Source organism: Zonotrichia albicollis, chromosome 1, assembly GCF_047830755.1.
Source record: "Zonotrichia albicollis isolate bZonAlb1 chromosome 1, bZonAlb1.hap1, whole genome shotgun sequence".
Classification (NCBI taxonomy): domain Eukaryota; kingdom Metazoa; phylum Chordata; class Aves; order Passeriformes; family Passerellidae; genus Zonotrichia; species Zonotrichia albicollis.
Genome location: NC_133819.1, coordinates 83,600,061 through 83,620,496, shown reverse-complemented (window position 1 = coordinate 83,620,496; position 20,436 = coordinate 83,600,061). Strand labels below are relative to the sequence as shown.

At 35.9% G+C, this 20,436-nt stretch overlaps 1 protein-coding gene across 2 annotated transcripts in view; it reads left to right on the top strand.

Annotated features, from left to right (window-relative positions):
• Positions 1 to 20,436, top strand: part of ADCY2 (adenylate cyclase 2) — a 206,407-nt gene that overhangs the window by 143,126 nt on the left and 42,845 nt on the right. For both annotated transcript variants that reach the window (XM_005484268.4, XM_074545999.1), the window contains 6 exons: positions 201 to 377; positions 1,706 to 1,749; positions 4,037 to 4,117; positions 8,265 to 8,334; positions 10,666 to 10,763; positions 15,605 to 15,689. In XM_005484268.4, the coding sequence (XP_005484325.2) occupies positions 201 to 377; positions 1,706 to 1,749; positions 4,037 to 4,117; positions 8,265 to 8,334; positions 10,666 to 10,763; positions 15,605 to 15,689 (555 nt within the window). The remainder of the gene's footprint in view (positions 1 to 200; positions 378 to 1,705; positions 1,750 to 4,036; positions 4,118 to 8,264; positions 8,335 to 10,665; positions 10,764 to 15,604; positions 15,690 to 20,436) is intronic.

The window sequence follows — 20,436 nt, the reverse complement described above, 5'->3', positions numbered from 1 at the left end:
TTTGTAGTGCAAATATTTCCCGCTCTTCAGAAATAAGTCTCTGATGTTTCCCAGCAACATCATTAAGAATTGCAGTTTCTTAGCATCTCTCCATTTATAAGCCCCTAACCATGGAGCTCTGTGGTGCCAGATGACGCACTGCTGCTTCAAAAGGTCGCGAGCACAGAGGCTGACATCACCTCTTGTCCTCTGTCAACCAGGGAGAGAAGCGAAGCCCTCAGCACCACATTCGGCCTCGGCACACTCTGGATGGAGCCAAAATGAGAGCTTCCGTCCGCATGACCCGGTACCTGGAGTCCTGGGGAGCTGCCAAGCCCTTTGCACACCTGCACCACAGGGACAGCATGACCACTGAAAACGGCAAGATAAGCACAACAGTAGGGGCCTACTTATGTAATTTTGTACAATATAGAAATATTTGAAAGAAAAAGCTGCTCACTGCTAAATACCTGCTTATTTCTGGTAGAAGATGATACATGTAGTTGTACAGGGCATAAACACAGTGAATTTGCTGGAAGCTTTTCCAGTTTTGGATTAGGGTGTAAGTGCATCCCTGAATTCAAAGGAGTCTGGCGCTCTTATTTAAGTACAAAATTTGACCCTCTGAGCTCAGACCCCCCACCAAGTCACAGCATGTGCAGCAGCTGCTCATCATCTTGTGGAAAGATATTTTGAACATAAAGCCAGAATGCAACATCTTTAGGAAGGAAATCCTTTAATACGGAGAAATTCCTAGAGATTTATTGGCTGTTCAGCCACATTCTCCATTTGGAGAATGGAGCAAAGGCTGTGAAGTTAGAATAATCCCTGTGATACTTTACATGGACTTTATTCAGAGTACCCCAGGAACCAAATCCATACTTACTGTAACATCTATCTTTTGAAGGTGCACCTACAAGACATTAGTTGTGGTTGAAGACCTGAATTTTAGAGTACTGTATTTCAATGTTGCATCTTTTACACTAAAATTAAAAATTACTTTTTAATTTTACTAATACTGTTATGCTGCTGTCAGTAAGATACAATCTACAGCTTGTACATTGCGTTATCTTCTACTTCTTAAAAGAAAATGCATGAAAGCAAATTCTGATAGTTTTCAACAATATATGAAATATATATATTTCAAAATATCACACCCGTACAGGAACAAAACATTCAGTTTTGCTCCTGTACTGGTGAGATATATTGTTTTGTTTAATAAATATAATGCATCAGAATGAGGATTCTGACAGGTTCATTACAGGAAGTACCCAGCCATCACTATTAATCACAAAAAAATGTGGCTGTGATGGCTGCCATTGCTATTAATTAAAAAATAATGGCCATTGTCTGTATTTGGCCACTCAGATCTGTTCTTTTCAAAACCACTTAAGATTCGTTTTTGCTGAAGCTGGCAGGAGTTTGGGCTACATCCAGAGAGTGGTGACATTGAAGTCCTTGTGGCAAAGCAAAACACTCTTGGATTCAGACTGTTGTATTAGTTTATCCTGTGTTTATGCTGAGAGATGAGTTTTATTCCAGGTCACTCGATCTTCACTTCTAGCTTGATTTTTCTTTTAGACAGTTTTAATTGAATGCTAAAAGTATTTACACTGGAAAATTTTCTCCTTACTTGACCCTGTTATCAACACTGTTTTAAAAGCAAATTAATATTTTTAAAGCCCAGTGTAATTGATAGGGTTCTTTTTGTTTGTTTGTTCTTTAGGATGTTCCCATGGGACAATATCATTTTCAGCGTTGCAGAGAAAGGTAAGTCAATCTTAAAAAATTACTTATTCATAGAAAGTCCATATAAGGAGATAGACATTGGTATGCTTTCAAATATTGAAGGCCATTGCTCACATAGACTGTTTTTTATGTAAGTGCTGATATCTTGCATAAAGAAGGGCTATGGAAACAGATTTGGCAGACATCTTCCTGATGTATTGCAAATTCACTTCCTGATAACAAATAGTTTTATTCTGAGTTGGTATGTTGGTGACCTATTACAATCCAGATACTCTACCAGTGAGAAGAAAATTATACACAGGAAAATTGGGATGAAGCCCAGAGAGGGGTAAGAAAAGGGAAGATGGAAAGGGCTGTCAAAATTTTTTCTTACAACAGCAAATAATATGTACTAAAAGACACATTTTGTGTATTTTTTAATTGCTTTTTATTTGTATTGTGGTTTATTATTTCAAAGCCTTTAGTATGTTTGCAGTAGTAGATATTCAAAAGGTATTTTGTCATCTTGTATAGTGCTCGTGCTACACAAAATGTTTGCAAGATCACAATACCTTTAAGTTTTCCTGGTGCTGCTTGGTACATTGATGACTAGGGCAAGATGGTGATATCATCAATACTGTGAAGTAATTTAAATGAACCTCCTAAAAATTGGAATTGTTATTGTCTCTGGTTACTATGCAATTATCTAAAATATTGTAAGTTCCAGAAGGTGAACAAGTTTTGACTGACCATGCATGATGTTAATAAGAAGAGTCTTAATTCTAAAACTGCACATTTATATTTGGATAGTATGTCCAAAGACTTTCTATCAGTCAATGAAAGACCATTGGACAGTGACATTTGGAAATAATTCAGTTCTGAGGTGTTCTTGCTTTTGTGTTTCTAAACACTATTCCAGAAGAGGTTCAGAAGGTACAAAAAATGTCTTGATACCATATCATGGAAGGAATTTCTTCCATTACTGGTGTCTAATGTCCATAGTGAAGCAGACATGTAACTAGGATTCTAGATAAGCTAGTTAATCATTCTTACAGGATAGAGCTGCAGTGATCATAAGCACTTTGAAAATCAATATTTTATTAGAATATGCAAATGTAGGGTTTGAACTTGACTGCAGGCTTCTCTTTCTGTGAGTCTTAGCTCTTATTCATTACACAATAGTCTTATGTTGTAAAGGACCTGCCAAGAGGATTAACTGTGCTTGGACAATGTCTCCTCATCTGTCTATGCATTTTTCCTGGTTGTTTCTGTGATTGATTTCTGTGAGAAACAAGTTTTCAGCACTTTATTACCTAAATTTACTAGCATTGAATAGGCATGAAACCACTTGTGTAATTTTTTAGTTTCTGTAGGTTCACTAATATAATTGCTGTATTAATTTGAAACTTACAACAGGCTTTCAATTTTAGAGAAATAACCCAATAACTTGATGTTGAGGAAAATTTGTGTTCGACTGGGTTCAGTTTGTAGGTTAAGAATATTTTGGTGAGGAAAGAGTCAAATTTCAGATCTGACTAATGACTTCTTAGAAAACACTGGTTTTAAGTTATCAGTGAATTTAGGTTTTCAAATACAGACGTCACCATCAATATTTGAGATATGTCGTTTTCAAGGAAAGCACAACTCCTAAAAGGATTGATGATTGCAGCAATTTCTGTTAGCAAAGGTAAACCCATTGTGGTGATCCTCTGTTGGGTTCATGCTGAGTCCAGTCAAAAGTAAAGAAGCTTTTTTTATTGCAGATGAGTTACAAAGCTCATAAATAGAGTAATATCATGTGTGTTTGAAACTAATTTCATTCAGTGCTCAATTTTCTTATTAGAAAGAGTAAAGTGCTTCCAAGAAAAGAAGAGTTGGCAGGATTTTGTTAGGGGATACCTATTATACCTCAGTGCACTAATACTTTGTGCTCATCATGCAATTCTGACAAGTTTTTTTTAGGAAAAAATCCTGCAACAAACAGGAATGTTTTATGAATTTGAGCATATTCCCATTCTTTTTCATGAATTCATAAGACTGTGGAAGACTTTCCTTTGACCAGAATTTCTTGAGCTCTCTTGGCTTTTTATGAAATATTTTCTTGTGTTTGTATTTAAGTGCTCCCTAATAGCTAAACTCTAGATTTGTGAGAGTGTGTTTGTTTGTGCGTGAGACTGTGGCTTATGATGGTTTCTTAAGAGCTAATTAAGAGGGTCATTTTGCCTGATGCCTATAGTTGCTATTGCAGTATAAATGCTTAAAAATGATGATAAACTCACAAGTTTATGATAGCTGTTTTTGATGTAACTTCCCACATTTTTCATTTCAGAACAAAATCACAGAAAAGAAGATTTGAGGAAGAACTGAATGAGAGGATGATCCAAGCCATTGATGGAATCAATGCCCAAAAGTATGGCTTTGTCCTCTATCCTTTGTTGTCTTTGTCCATTCCAACTTTGATATAAAACTGCAACAGAGGACAGTGTTTAATCTTTTTTGCTCCCACATGCACACCCAGTCTGAAAACAGTAAAGGTGTTACTAATACGGGTGTAGGACGCCCTGCACATTATGAAGATAGGCTGTAAAGTGACATTTTCTGCTGTATAAGACAGTGCCTGTGAATCATGGTGTGACTGAGGTATTGACTTGTCTTGATCTTCCTGGCATTGGGAGTTTGCTCTGTAAGTGTTTGTCTGTATGCTCATGGCTGTGACACTACAGATTTCTTACCTGGGGGCAGAGAAGTAAGACACAAGAAATGATTGGCTCAGTCAGAATGATTTTCACATCATTCTGATGTGAAAATTGATGCTTCCTAATTGTCACAGAAACAATTCCTCAGGATTAGAAACTTTCCCTAAAACATAGTTTAATGTCTTTCAGTTAGTTCCTTGGTTTCTTAGGGAAGGTTAATCTTGATGGCATGGTCGGACTTGCTGGGTGAAACAACCTGCCGTGTATTTTTTTCCATGTCCTAAGAAGAGCTGGAGGCAGTATGAAGTTTTCTTTTTCCTGGTGAATAGATAAGGCTGGAAAGAAATCAATTCCAGTCCAAAATAAGTGTTCAAGCTTCTTATATTTCTCCGATGAAATAAGGGAATTGCCGTTCAAAAGTGTGGACAATAATTGTGGTGAAGTACATGTTTCCCCCCCACTTCTGTTACTCAGCTGAGTATCACATCTAATTATTAAATATTCCTATGTCACACTTTGGTTTTTTTCATCTTTTAGTCCTAAAAGATGAACTTGGTACTTGGATTTAGGAAAATTTTTTCAGCAATTTGAAGAGTGTTGATATTTATATGTCACAAAGAGAACACAGTGAAATAGGGTAGGTAATGTGTTAAGCAAAGCCTTTTGATTGTACTAGACTTGCCTAAAACAGATATATAAATTTTGGCAGGCTTTTTGTGTCTTTAGGTATACTCGCTCTGATAAAAAGGTTTCAAAAATGATATTTTGATGTCAAAAGTAAAGCATCTGTATAAAGGCATTAAAATATTGGTGTGACCCTATTGTATGTTGTTTTATCTCAGACAATCCCCGTCTTATCTAATTAGCACATAAAATTCAGAGAAACTTGGGGGAAAAAAGGTTTCTGAAAAAGTTTCATTTCATCTTGTGAATTACATAGGAAACTGCAGAAAGATAAGAAATGATCTTATATAATAGAAAGTCTGAATGTCACCTTCCAAAACTAAATTCTCTACCTAGCTCTGTATTGATTTGCTGAATGAATCTCTTAAAAGCTATAACTCAATTCATTAATACTCAGGGATAAGTTATGAAAAGTGCTGATTCCTCAAATGTCAAAGTAATTCAATAATAGTTTAACTCTGTGAAGTCTAAGTGCACAAAAAAAGGTAAATAAAATACTTCCTACATTTAGGACACAAAACCAATCACATTTTTGTTTTATTTATTATTGTGCATATTTTTGGGCCTCAATTTTCCATCTGTAAAATGAAAGTAACATTATTAGCTAGAGTGAGTAATTGGTTGAAACTAAACAAAAGGTTTTGTGAATCAAGAAGAAATTTTAAGAAAGTCTATGAGAAAACCGGCATTTCTAAATGTTTTAAGTGTAACATTTGGATTGTATGACAAATAGGTCTATGACTGAATAAAGAAAATTTAAAAACATTCCAAGAGTGAGTGAAGAACAAAGAGCTTCTGTGCCTTAGCCATTAGGGTGTAACATCACACTTTCTCCACGGGTTTCATTTCCCTGTATCTTTAACAAAGCACTCCTGGCTCCAAGTGCCTGTTCTGCACAGGCTGGGCATGAGCAGCCTTAGCTAAGCCATCCCAAGCCTTGGTGCTTAGGGAACTCCTGGAGGACATGAGATGGAGGGATGGCCATCTGCCAGCTAAAAATGCACCTACAGAGGGCAAAAAATATGTACCTGTAGAGGGGGCGGAAGTAAAGCCAGTTGGTCTTTGGTGAGCAGGTTGCTGTGTTAAAGGGACACACTCTCTTTGCTCTTTTTTCCTTTAAGTCACAGTGCTGCTATGTTTTGTGTATAATTCCTTGCTGTACATTGTCAAGCAGTACAAGCCCTATGAAACCACATACCTCTGTGGATACAGACAGAGTTCAGATGTCTCTGTGTTTTTCCTGGAATTGCAAAAGAATTTAAGCCAAACTTTGGTACCTGGTTTCTCAAGAGACATGTCCTCATGTACTTGCAAACACTTTGGCAATTTCCAGACCCATCAGGGAGTCAGGTGGAAGGCAGAATTTTTTAGCCCTTGTGTCTGTGCCAAAGGTGTGTGACTTTGTGCTTCCTCTTCTGAACTCAGTCTCCACTTCCATTTGTGTTGTGCTGTTTCCCTCTGACCTCTCAGTGTCTGCTATGTAAAACCAGTACAGGTTTTATTGTGAGCTTTTAAGAAGAACTAAAAGCCTCTGAAAACGTGAGCTTGTGATGTGGAGTATGAGGCAGCACGTGCTCTAAATGGCACTCCTGACTTCACATGCCATCAAGTGTGTAACCAAATTGGGCCCTTGGGAGTAGATCTGCAGAGAGAACTTTTTAGCAATGTGCTGATGGTAATTAAATCAATCCACCTGTCAGATACCATTAGAAAAAACAGGAAATTTGTTAACTGTTTGGGGAAGAGGGTTACTTCTTGTTTAATTTTTGTAACTAAATGGAAAATGCTTTCAATTTCATTTTCACAGTTTATCAAAAGTATTCTGCAAACTGAATGTTTTCTCCAGTATGTTACAGCTGAACTTAAACAAAATCATGCTTTTTGTACACCAGCCTTTCAGTTCTCTTTCTTCTCAGAATCCTAACTGTGATCACATAGATGGGAACCGCTGCAGAGGAAAAAGGGAAATATATTTTTGAATTAAGCATTCTGAGAACTGAATATGTTTACAGACCCTTTTTTTTTTTTAATGCAGCTGATTGCACAGGAACAGGGATGGTCTCCCAGGCAAGGAAACAAATATTTTCCATTTCACAAATTAAAGCTAATAGCTTACACTCCACTCTGTCCACTCCTGTTCCCCAGGATTTTAATTTAGGTTATGTTCCACTGTGGTTCACTGCTGCTACTTATTTGCATTATAGACTGTCAGTTGAGACATTTCCTTTTATTTAGGAGGCATTAGCTACACTACTAGTTTAGAGCCTAATTTAAAGTTATTGCTGGAAATGTTGGGAAAAAATCTCGGTCCCTGCTACTATTGTTCAAGCTCAAGTACTGCATGTCCATAGAACTATTCTGTTTAATTAATTTTTTGTTTTCAAATTTGTGTTGTGCCTTTGAGGTAAAAGCACCCAAACCCTCTTGATATTTAAATATTCTATATCTTTTCAAGTGTCTGTTAAAATAAATGTAGACTTTCATATTAGAACATCTCATTTTGTAAAAGTTATGTCAAGCTTTTATCAAGGTTCACTTAGTTTAAAATAGGTTTGTCATTTCAATGCAAGTATTTATGCTATTTCTCATGTTAAAGCAGGGAAGAAGGTTTTATAATCAGGAAGAAGATTGAAATTTACCTCTATAGTACAGAGCTGTGGTCAAGAGACAGAAACAGTTCAAAGACAAAATCCCTCCACCTCTTTTAATAATTTTTGTTACATTTTTGTTTGCAATAGGAGTTTGTGAAATGTAGCTTACCTACCCACCACTCCTGCATCTTGTAGCAGTGCCTTTCCTAAAGGTGCCTTGTCAAGGCCCGTTTTTGTCTCAGGTCCTCCTCTGTCCACTGGATATACTACAGTATTTTGGATACGACTGGAATATCACTGTTAGAGTTCCATCATATAAATCTCTCAGTCTATTCTCCTTTGGTATGATCAACAGAAAAACAATTATTCATCTGAGCATTTTTCATGTGTACTTTAGCAATAGAAGCCAAAAAGGAGAGGGGATTTTCAGTTTCCACTTTACTGACAGTGAAATTCACCATATACACTGCAATATGTGAACTTGCTTAATTCCAACTTATTTTCTTATTTTGCTGCATTTCAGTATTAGAAAAGGACAGGACTGCTTTCTTCTTATGTCAGTGATAATGTTCCTTCTCTTTTCTAGGCAGTGGCTTAAATCTGAAGACATTCAAAGGATATCACTTCTTTTCTATAATAAGACTCTGGAAAAAGAAGTAAGTTATTTTCAATGAGTTCAGTAAGTCAGGCCTTTTCATTGTTTTATGGCCCTGTGGACCTTGAGTGTATTTCTACTCACTAACAGCTTCAGCAGGAAGACTGGGGAGTTGCCTCTTTCTGCTTTCTCATGAGCAGCTGATGGCAGCTGATGGCTGAACAGCTATGCTTTCCTTTGGGGAAGTAACAGGTAGGTGGGACCACAAGTGGCTGTGTAAATTGGTGAATTTGGTGAGAAGGGGCTAGAGGAAGTATTGCCCTGCTGTGCTCACGCTGTCCAGCAAGTATCCTCTGTGTCCCATGTGGTGGCTGAATACCTACTCTGTTATTTTTGTAGATATCTTTCAGTTCAAAGCATCCAAAAAGATTTTCAGATTCTTTCACAGCTCAGCAGAATAGTTGTTATGGCCATCTGACAAAGGCATGTGTTGCTTGGCAGTGCATTAGGGTGGAAAAGGTTTCAAGGCTCCTTGAGCCTGTTTTGAAGACTTCCTAAGAAAGAAGACCTGGTGTGGTCTCATCCTTGGTGTTTGGGGGTTCACTGATTGGAACAAAGCCATGCCTGTCACAGCACATGAGATTTTAATGTGGTTCTTACTAACCAATGAATTCTGAAAGACAACTTGAGAGAAATATGTCATTATGTGTAGTTTGGACAATGACTTGGGAGAAAATTTGGGAGCTAAGTTATTTGGCTGAATCAATGCTCCCAGTAGAAGTCAAATATCTTGATGTAGAATGCTGTGGAATGGCAAAGAGCTAATTGTTATTTTTGGATCCATCTTTTTAATATCTTTTTTTTTGTCACCTTTTATTGACTCACGAGTCCAGTCTTGGCTTTAAGAAACTTAGTAAGAGTCTGCTTCTGACTTAAACAGAAGCTTTTCTGGCCCTATGGGACCTGAAAGTACAGAAAAATAATAAAACAAAACAATTGTTTAGCCTAAGGAGTGAATTGGCTGCCTTCATTAGGAAATGCCTGGAGAAGTGTGAAACACTGAAACAAATTTAAATGTAGATTGGAATTCTGTGATATTTTAATAGCAGCTCAAGGTTCAAAATTGTTGAACAGGACCACTACAAATATACTCAACAGGTGGAAGAGCAGAACTTGCTGTAGAGGTACCCATCAAGCAAAGGATATATTTGTGCTTGTAATCCAGATAGATAAGTGATAAGAATTGATTTTAATTTTTTATACAATTCAAAAGTAAAAAAAACTGTTGTGTTACCAAAGTGAGTTTCTACATATTCATGTAAAGTTTGGTGCACTGGTTTCATAGGCAGAACTTGGAATTAAGCACAGAGACACAGCTGTGTGTTTGCAGTTGGAAGGCACAGCTCATGCACTTTCCATTTTCTGAAGTTTGCATTTCCAGCACTTTGTGAAAATAATCTTTGGTATTTTTTTCTTAGTAATTAAATCTTGAACTTTTATCTTTTGAAAAAAAAAAACCAAAGCAACATAGTATAGAGTAAGTAACTTTAATAGCTACTTAGATCATTTCCCTTTGAGTACTTAATTGGTTTCAACCTAGATATATCTATCTCAAATAGCAGAGCAACTCTGATAAATATTTCATTGCTTAATTCTCATGTCTCTAGACAGACTAATTAGAGATAAATAGATTTTTCTCATGACAAAACAGATCAAATTGACTCTCTCCTAAGAATATCAAGTGTTTAGTAGTAACATAACATTAGTAGTGGACATATGAAGCCTTTTAACAAAGATATAAAATATTTTAATTGAAGTAGTAATATAGGTTCAGTAAATATCAGTGTGCTTCCTAGGTATGCTCTGTAGTACATCTTACAGTTTGCTACTTTTTGTGCTCAGAAGTTTCCTGTCTAAATTAATATTGCATTTTTTGTAACTGTTTCAGCCCATTCAGTATTTATCAATAAATGAAAATAAGTTTGAGGATTTACTCACAAAGAATTTTGGAATCTGAAGAATGCTTGGTCATTCCTAAAAATATTTTAACTTATGTTTTAACTTTTTTATATTGGTGGGTTTGGGGGTTTTTTTTTGGGAGAATTTTTTTCTTAATTAAACTTTTTATATTGAGTTTGGGATATTGAATTCAGTGGAGGAACAAGGCAAAACCATTTGATATGACTGTTCTTCAATAAGCAAAAGTATTAATGCTATGTCTGATAATCCCTAACCCTGTGTGAGTGGATGTGAAGTCACTGAAGAACAGGAAATTTACTGTTGCTAAGAACTGCCCATACATATGTGCATCTTTAAGCTGATAATTCAGTTGGGTGCTATTTTATCTGCTTTGGCAATTGTGTTTTTAATATTTGCTTTTATTTTCTTTTAGTATCGAGCAACTACTCTGCCTGCATTCAAGTACTATGTGACTTGTGCCTGTCTCATATTCTTCTGCATTTTTGTTGTACAGATTCTTGTATTGCCAAAGTAAGTGATATTTAATGTATACTTGTTCCTATGTATGTTTGCTCATTAGTGTAAAAAAAAAGAAATATAAGTAAAAAAAATTGGAATTGTTATTTTGCATATGTCAGTCCATGGAAACTAAATTGAACAGAAAAGACTGGGGATTTCAGCCAATTTTCAAAGTTAGGCCTCTTTCTAATTTTAAACACTGTTGATAGTGTTATGCCAAACATTAGTAAAATTTCTTCATTCCTTTTAGTTTCTCTCATTGCATTTAAAAATACGTGTGACAGTTGGACATTAGAGTGAGACAAAATGGATTACAGACTTGGCACTGTGATAAATCACTGTATTTAACTTATGACTATGATAATACTGTTATACAGAGTATGAAAACAGAGCATTAATAACCATAATGGGTACATTTATAAAATTAATTTTGGAATATTAAAATCCATTTCTGGAATAAATCTTTTTATCAGAATTTATGCATTTTAAGATGATTTATATTTGTACTTTTGTCGAAAGGCTGAATACTGGAACAAAGTTCCAATATAGGATGTTTTATTAGACTTCTTAAAAATAAATTTTGTGGCTGATTGTTTACACAGTGAAAAGTTGGCTTTGTTTTATAGCAATTGTTTCTAAAGCAAACACTTCATATTCCCTGTCATATAGTAATTCTTAACTCATAGTCCTTTCTCCTGTAGAGTACTTTCAAGATTATTATTTATAACCACAGTTGTGTGATTGGTCTTGTTCTGTAGTATTTACTCACATTTTAGTTCAAAGCCAGAAGGAAGTGCTAGGAAATTATAAACTGACTTTCTACAGTGCAGATTTATAACATGTATAAAGTTTTATGGACTTCTATTCAGATGTTACAGAAGCAGTTTCCCTGCAAATTTCTCAAATGGAGGCACAAAGCAAGGGACACTCTTCCAAGAATTCAGCAGTATCCTGTACATGTTTGAGTGTGACTTTGGGCATTATTAAAAATATGAAATTAAGACATGGTAAATTTTATTTTACAAGCTCATACTGTATTTCGATAAGTAAAATAATTAGTTCAGGAAAACTCATGTGTTGCCACATCCCAAAAGCCAAAGGTGGATCTAACTGCTCCCAGCTGGCAGTATGATTTTTTTTTTTGGTTTTATTTTAGTAATAAAAATTAATCTAGATTTATCATCTCTCTTACATGTGGTCAGGCATTCATTTTGCTCTGTCCTTACTATGTTGCTTAAACTAATTCTTTATTTCATTAAAATTGATCAGAATATCAGTGAAATCTAGGGAGCTGTATTAAGCTAAGGAAAATATCCTCCAACTTGCTGGTATTTCTGATATTTCTAACATCAGAGCAAAAGACACTTATAAATGCTTTGTCATTTTCATTACCAAAATGTTGTCTTATGTAAAAGCTTATTGTAAAAGCAAAAGTGTAAAATCAGGTATTACCAACATTAATTGTATTCAGCTTCAGGTAGTCTGTGGATTATTTTAATGGATGCAAAAATGGAACGCAGAAAGGCAAGGTATTATACAGTCACCTGCATATTTTCTAGAAAATTAGGAGCATTGCAAGTTAAAAACAACAACAAAAGCTGAAAAACCACCAATGTATGTAGTCATCACAAATGCAACTTAAATTGAACATACTCTGATGCTGCAAATGTTATTTCCTTCTAAAATTCTATCTACCCTTTTTTTCGTCCAAAAGTTCTCCAGGATTTTTAAATGGTGTTCTAATGAAGACAGGGAGATGAACTAAATCTGTCACTGGGTTTTATTGATTCACAATTCCATTAACCTGGTTTTGCAGTAGTGTAATATCATTGATTTCTGTGCAGGCACACAGTCTGCTACTTGAAAGTAGATTTGGAGATATTTGATGATGGATAACATCCAGCAAGTTGCAAGTATTAAGTAATATTTTCAAGATCACCAGATATTTTTTTCAAGGCTGGAAAAATTTATTAATGTCTTAATTTTCTTGGGGTTAGTAAAGTGATGTGCTGCTTTTTAATAATAAGCTTTACACAAAGTGATAATTATAAATTTAATCAAGAAAACAATATCTTGGGGTGAAATATATGATGAGTAGGTCTTCATTGGCATTAAATGAAAGAAAAATCTTTATCATTACATTTCCTTGGAACAGGCCTGTGGTAGCTCTCTAGAATTCTTGGCTTACCAGGTGAGAGAAGTATGCCTATTAATTCACAGCAGCCCTACACTGTATTTAAGCAAACAGAATTTGTACCAGGATGGAATTGGTAGTATTGGTTGTTTGAAATACAGACTGGTGAATTGATCAAAGTATATTTCTATTGAACAGGAGATACTCCTTGTAGTATGCAAGTAAGGGATTGTATTTAGGCTACATTTAAGGTTCTTCCCAAGTCTTTACTCTCTGAGGCCATCATGTTCAAAAAACTGTGTCCTTTTTTCCTGAGTCATGCCAAACTAACAGTCATGGTCAGGAGGCCTTCACATTGCATTTTTGATCAGGCACAACTGAATTTCTTCATAGGAGAGGGAGTATTCAGAAAGTCTGAAAGCAGGCACGGAAGATACAAGATGGTTTAAGTGAAAGAAAAGCATTAATACTAACTCTTTTTCTGCTGTATTAAAACAAACAAACACCAACAATTCAAGTGGAATTATAAAACTGAACTGATACTGTTTTAACGTTGAAACTGCCATACAGTCTCTATAGATATTGAATCTTTTGATGGGTTACTGAAAGTATAAGTGCCTTTAAGAAATAAATAGCTACTATTAGATATCAAAAAAGTCTGAATTCAGTATTGGCTTGTATAATTGTCAGCTGCAGTGGCTTCATTGTGATTTTATCACCTCAAGAGAATTTGCAGTCTTATTGTTCAGAACATGGTTAACAATTATCTATAAGCTAAGGAAATGCTCTGCATTAAAGGACATGTGCCAAAAGTCACATATTTTCCTAAAAGTTACAAAATTGTAGGGAAAAACCACATTCTTTTTGGCATTTTTCAATATCTTTATCTTCACCAATAAATTTCTGGTTGTCAGTTAAATAGTTACTGAGATATACATAAATATTTTTTTTTTCCAGTCTCGTACCACGGATAAAAATGAATTGTCCAAAGCAGATATTTCCTAATGAAATCAGAAAAAATGCACGTTTAGCAAAGATCATAAATTATTTTGACATGGAACTACCTGAAGCTTGAAAAGTTCTCATATTGTTGCCTCACTTTTAAACTGTCTCTCTGTAGCTGATGGTCAAGGGTTATCCTGTTTGGGTTACTGGTGGGGGACTGTAGCAGAGAGCAGAATGAGGCCATTCCTTGAAGCATAGAAGGGGCAGGTAAAAACTTACCTGCCTTAGGCAATTTCGGGAGCTCCTCTGACTAAATATTTTGCCCAAACATGTCAATGCAAGCATTTGTTAACTATAGATAACAAAAATAAGGTTAGTTTACAGTAAAGAATTGTACTGGTTTTGTAATGTTTCAGTGACAAAAAAGAAATCATATTATGGCTTTCCTATGGTCATTGCCTCAAATGAGACTTGTTTATGGTGACACTTAATATTTAGCATTTTGCTTCTCTTCATAGCATTTTCAGCCCACTTCTTTCCTTCTAGGAGCAGCATGAAACTGTTTTGTCTTAGCTTAAGTGAAACAGAAGTCTTGCTGTTCCCAGAAAAGAACAGGGTGTGGGGAGCAAAAATACTATAGGGGTTTTGCTCTGTTTTCACCACTCAAATCTGGATTCTAAGATACCACTTTTTATTACCTTCAGTCTTTTTCTCTTTGTCCTGTTCACCTTGCTGTGTAATTCTTGTACTCCCTCAATAACATCATTGATTATGTGAAGCTGCTACAAAGACCTTTTGTTCTTGCCTGTTGCCGGGGAGATTAAGTACTCTTTGCATAAGCTCTCTTTATGCCATGTTTTATTTCCTTTGCTCTCCAGTTTCTCAAACATCTTCATTTCTTCTGCTAAAAGGATGCACTCCAAACTTGACTGATAAGGCTATTCTTGTGTTGAGCCATTTTTTAAGATGTGGAGGCCCATTTCTTCTATTCTTCTTATCAAAGAAAGAATCTTTCCCTAGGCAGATGTGCTGAGAAGCTCTTACATGGTGCCTGGTGGAGCAATTATGCTCTGCTGTGGTATTACTATAGAGGGATTTCCACATTTGCAGAACAAATGAATGAAGGAATGAATGAAGGAGTACACAGATTGTTACTGAATCCCTGTTTACTGCGTATCCAGGGATGCTGCTTTGGCTAGACCTTCCTATTTATAAGACACAAGAAAAGGATGAATGGTAGCACTGAGTAAGGGTGATCAGCATCACAGCCTCTGCTGCAAGACACTGAAAATGGACATCACTGACCTATGCAGTTTTCTGCCTTTTAGGGGTGAATGTACACCACCAGCAAGTTTATTTTTTATGTCTGTTAGGCTCTATTATTATTATAAAATCAATGACAAAAAACTAAAGCAGCAAGGATCATCTTTAATGCAGGCTTCCTTAAGTTAAAGCAAAACAAGGCATTGCTTCTCCTAAAGTATTCTGTTGTTATACATGTGGAAGTTATTAGCTTCTCATGTTAATAACTTTGCAAGTCAGAGGTAATTTAATTCAAGCATTCCTGAATTGAGAAAATGGCAATACAGAAATGCCAAAATGGGGAAATGCCTGCCATTAGGGTGAGGGTTTGAAATGATTTTCCATGGTATTGGTGTTTGGAAGTTGCAGCTTGCACATAGTACTTTTTCATATCATCAGTATTATAGACAAAGAAATGCCAAGTTACAAATGTGTAACCAAGAAACTAATACCTTTTTTCCTTTTCTTCTAGAACATCTATTCTTGGAATTTCATTTGGAGCTGCATTTCTCTTTCTTTCCTTCATTTTGTTTATCTGTTTTGCTGGACAGCTTTTGGTAGGTATTCAAGGAAATCTAATCCATTAGTTAATGGTTTCTTTGAAATAACATGTTCTGATTTTGCCAAGTCACTCTGCCTTTGCAGAGTACCAGTTAAGGAAAGAAGGATTTGCATACTCAGACTTCTGTGGACATTGTTTTGTCCATGTTGATTTTCTTTAAAATGTCTTGATTTATCTGAAAAACAGAAAATGCCAATGCAGTAATTGTCTGTATTGACACTAATATTCTTTTTCTCATATGAAACTGGATCATCTGAGAGGTTTTCATTATTGTTTGATAGATTGCCTTTTAAAAATTTTTTTGCTATTGTGCTTACAGGGGGTGACTCATCTTATGATTGCTTTAATTTGCAGGACTGTGTATTTGTTTAAGTATTGTATAAGACCATTTTCTGAGTTTAAAGAATATTTCACCATAACAATTTAATTTGAAATATAAAAATGTTTTAGTAGATTTCCAGTTTTGTCACTGAGTGATCCAGGTGTTTTATAATACCTACAAGTGTATGTAATATTAAGCTGAATTTAAGAATTTAATTCACTATTTGAGCAAACCATTTTGCCTTTCAGCATGTCTCTCCTTTCAGTTCTCAAATAGATCCAACATAGAACTCCATTTATAAGGATAAGGAGTTTCAGGATTTGTAACAAAGTGAATTCAATCTGCATATGACATCCCCACTTCTCCTTCTCTGTCCTTGCAAAAGTTCACATAGAGAAAACTGGAAGATCTTTATAAAAAAGCACATGGAAAAGACAATTACTTCAGTATGCAGTAAAACAGTATGACAAGGTAGTTAAAGAAAAAAAACAGAGGAAGCAGGTTTTTATAATTTTTCTTTCTTATGAGGCTTGTAATTAACCAGGGCATTTTTAAAATAAAATATAATTAATATACATTTGAGTGACCTTTCCATTTCAGTTACCTTTCCATTAAGTTAGGGACGCTGCCACTGCTAAGGAATTAATCTGAAATATAGTGCAACGATATTCTTAAATATTTTTAATCATTAGAGTGAGGTCTTAGAGGTATTTCTATTACTTAACAGCAAAATTAGTTCTCATGTAATACTTGACTTCTGTTTGTTATTGACAGTAAACTGAGAGTAAAAAAAAACTGAGAGTAAGTTAGAGTACTACTCTTGAATAAGCAAATTTTAAAAAAATCTTTCAAGGAAAAGCCAGCCTTTTCCTGTAGGAAAAAGAGGTGCTAATGAAATCAAGAAGTGCTGGCAAATACATTCTCCTGAGGCTTTTATTCATAGTATTACTTAGGAGAAATACAAATACATTTTTCTGCATTTAAAGGGATAGCTAAGCAATATCCCAAGTCAGAGTTGTAGATTTGTGCCATTTGAGTTATATCTTACACCTATTTTCAATGCTTTTTTGTCCACATAAGTATTGTAAACATGTAAATAGAAATGGAGACCTATCATTTCACTTCTGATGACTTGCCAGTTGTCATATTCTAACATAACCAACTTGAAGAGGAGTTATTTATGTCCATGTCTTTGTGAGTTCAGCTGCTCTAATAAAGAAACTATGCTGCTGAGAAGATTTTAGAAAGTTATGACCATAGTTGATGCAGTGTTGTCTTTTTTCGTGTGCATTGATGTAGTTCTTAAGGTGACAAGAACCTAGGTCTTCCCCTCAAGGTGGGAAACAGCTAACAGAACAAGCAATAGGTTTGCTTTTCCCTTGTTCTCTCCCTAAGATTTCTTCCTTTGTGTCAAAATCCAAGCATTGTTTTGCAGCTTTAACCACAGTGACACCCTATGTTATATTTTGGTAGCATATTTATTGCACTATCTGACCCATCACTGTGTAAATGGTTTTGTTTTAAAAGTAAAAGTCTAAAATTTCAAAGAAACTAATAGTGATATCTGAATTTTCATACAACAGTGCCACTGTTAACAGAAATCAGGCTTTATCATCCTAAGGCTGAATAGGTTTGGGTTTGTTTGGGGTTTTTCACTCTTTTTCTAAAGAAGTACATTTTGGATTCCCTTGTAGAAAGCATGTAGTAAATGTAGACTTGCTTGTGTGTACGTGCCCTTGCACACAATTACGGAGTTTAAAATCACCAAATATCTCTCATCTAAAAATGCACCAAAAAACCTGAGAATGTTTTGTGCCTGTCTGATCCTGAGAGATGAAATGGGGTGAATTAGCTACAGGCCAGGCACTCACCCAGCTGCTCACTCTGCCTCATTCAGAAGGATGGGGTAGGAAAATACAATGAGGAAGCTCATGGCTTGAGGTAAGGCAGGGAGATCACTGACCAGTTATTTTCAGAGAAAATGCAGACTGAACTTGGGGATAATTGCTGACATTTATTGCCAATTAGGATAGATTGGTGTTGTAAGAAACAAAACCAAACATTAAAGCCACACCATTACACCTCCCTTTCCCAAATTTACCTTCACTCCTCTGCCCCAGAGTCCTCTACCTTCTGTCAGCCAGTACAAGTAGGGGAGAGTGGTTGGTGCATAGATATTTCTCTCCTGCTCCTTCCTTTCCCAGTTCCACCCTACTCAATTTTAAGGACTCCATAGGCTGCAGTTCCTTCAGGAACATCAGCTGCTCCAGCACAGGTCTTCCATGAGCTGCAGTATGGTCATCTGCTCCAGCATGGACTGCCTGCTCCTCCAGCCTTGGGTTTCCCTCTTCCGTTTCTCTCTCTGGTCCCTCCTCTCTCTTCCCAACATTTTGGGCTCACTCTTGCTCTGGTGTTCCCAAGGTGCCCAGCCAGGGTCAGGCCTCACCCACAACCTGAGCTCCAGAAACTGGTACATAAACTTGCAGTAGCAGTCAAATGTTTACAGGACTCTTACTAGATTTAGAGTGGGACCTGAAATGCCAGTAAAGACAGCAAAATCTAATTTCATTTTAGGACACCTGGGTATCATTGTGTTGTATGTGCTTGTCTTAGTACTTTTGACACTTTGCACTCTCAGTCTTCACCTATTGCAAATGGCTGTAACCACTACAGAGTTCAGTCCCTCAAAAACCAACACTGAACAAGTTTCTCTGTTTGATTTTCATTTCATTGGCAAAACAAAAAAACTCAATCCAGACTGTAATGCTAAAATTACTAGCTTTTATGGAATTTAATTGCAATATTGTAAGAATAGATTTATGCTTACTGTTTCACTCTGAGTTTATTAATTGATTCTGCTGTTCAGCAGCACTGCAGCGTGGCCCAGCTCAGTCTGGGGTGAAGTGATAATTCAGCCACTAGAGAAGAATAGGCATCTTTCCATCAAATGATGCAGCACCGTAGCAGCACAAATAAGGAGGTTACAGACTTCCAGAGCCTGTCTTTGTGGCATCCCCTGCTGGTCTTGGGCAAACAGGCCAAGGGCTGGGAGAGCTGACAGGGCTCACAGGCTGACAGGGCATTAAACCTTGCTCAATCCTAGCTAAAATGGCATATATCCTGAAACTTGAAAGGAATTTATACCGTCTATATTCTAATTATTTTTTGTGCCTATTAATTTTTTATGTGTTTTGGGGTTTTTTTGATAGTCACAGTATTCAGAGATACTCATAATCTTAAAGAGTATGAGTATTTTTTGTCATAAAGATAATTTTTCTTATTTTTTCATATTTGAAATGAAGGCCTTTCTTTTAAATTAGTTTTTAATATTTTCTTTGACTTTTCCTTGAAGAGTTTCTTTCCCAGATAGAGGGATAGAGGACAGTCATTGTCCTTTAGCTCATTTATTTTCTGTGTCTCTTCTCTTTATCTTCTTGAAGTACAGGTGAGTTCATAGAATGCATGTGAAATGCCTCAGACCTGGTAAGTGTTAGATGTGTTTTACCTCCTACTGTGAATGCAAGAAAGCAATCATCTGGTACCTAAATGATACCTTGGAAAATGCAATGCATTCAGTGGGAAAAAACCACACTAAGCATGCAGCAGAAAGATCTTTGAAGTAGCTGAGGTAGCTGGCCAAAGAAATAACATCTCAAGCAGATGTTATTTATACGTTGTTCTTTATGCACTGTCTCAAAAATCTGTTTGCATTACCTGGGACATACTTGCACTTAATTGATGTGACATTGTCTTTGTGCCAGTAACATTTTATTATTATGAATTTTTTTTTTTGCATCTGTTTATATCTTGCAAACTTGACTACTTAACAGAGAAGACAGAATTAATGTCGTCTCATCTGGCATGTTTATAGTCTCTCTTAGATGCCCAATTGAATAATGGAATTAGAAGAACACACTACCAACAGAATAGACAGCAGAAAATAACTGGCTTCACAGTTGAGAAAGATGGTCTGATTTGAGGTTATTGAAGTCTCTGACAAAGGGCAGCCAGTACATGAGCCCTGTTCCTGCTAGAAGAGAGCACATTATTTACACCACATCACTGCATAAAGAGTGTTCTTTACCTTTTTTTGCAGGGGTTTGTATTTCATTCTAAAGTAATTGGCATTGGTACTTAGGTAGAGTCATAACTACTCTGTACACATAAGATATTTAAAAGCTCTGTAAGGAGAGGAATGTTAGCACCAGCACTACTTGGAAATTATTTTCAATCTGGAATTTTACTTTTGAAATAAGTGTCTTTTAATGCAGATATAGCTAGGCCTTTTCGTTTCTTCAATAGTAAGGCTTTGCCTGTAAATGAAGATTAAAGCAGGGATGTTTAGGCAAGGAAAACCTAAAGAAGCACTTTGGCACCTACAACAGGAAGGAGGTTCATCAATCCTGAAAGTCATTCTGAT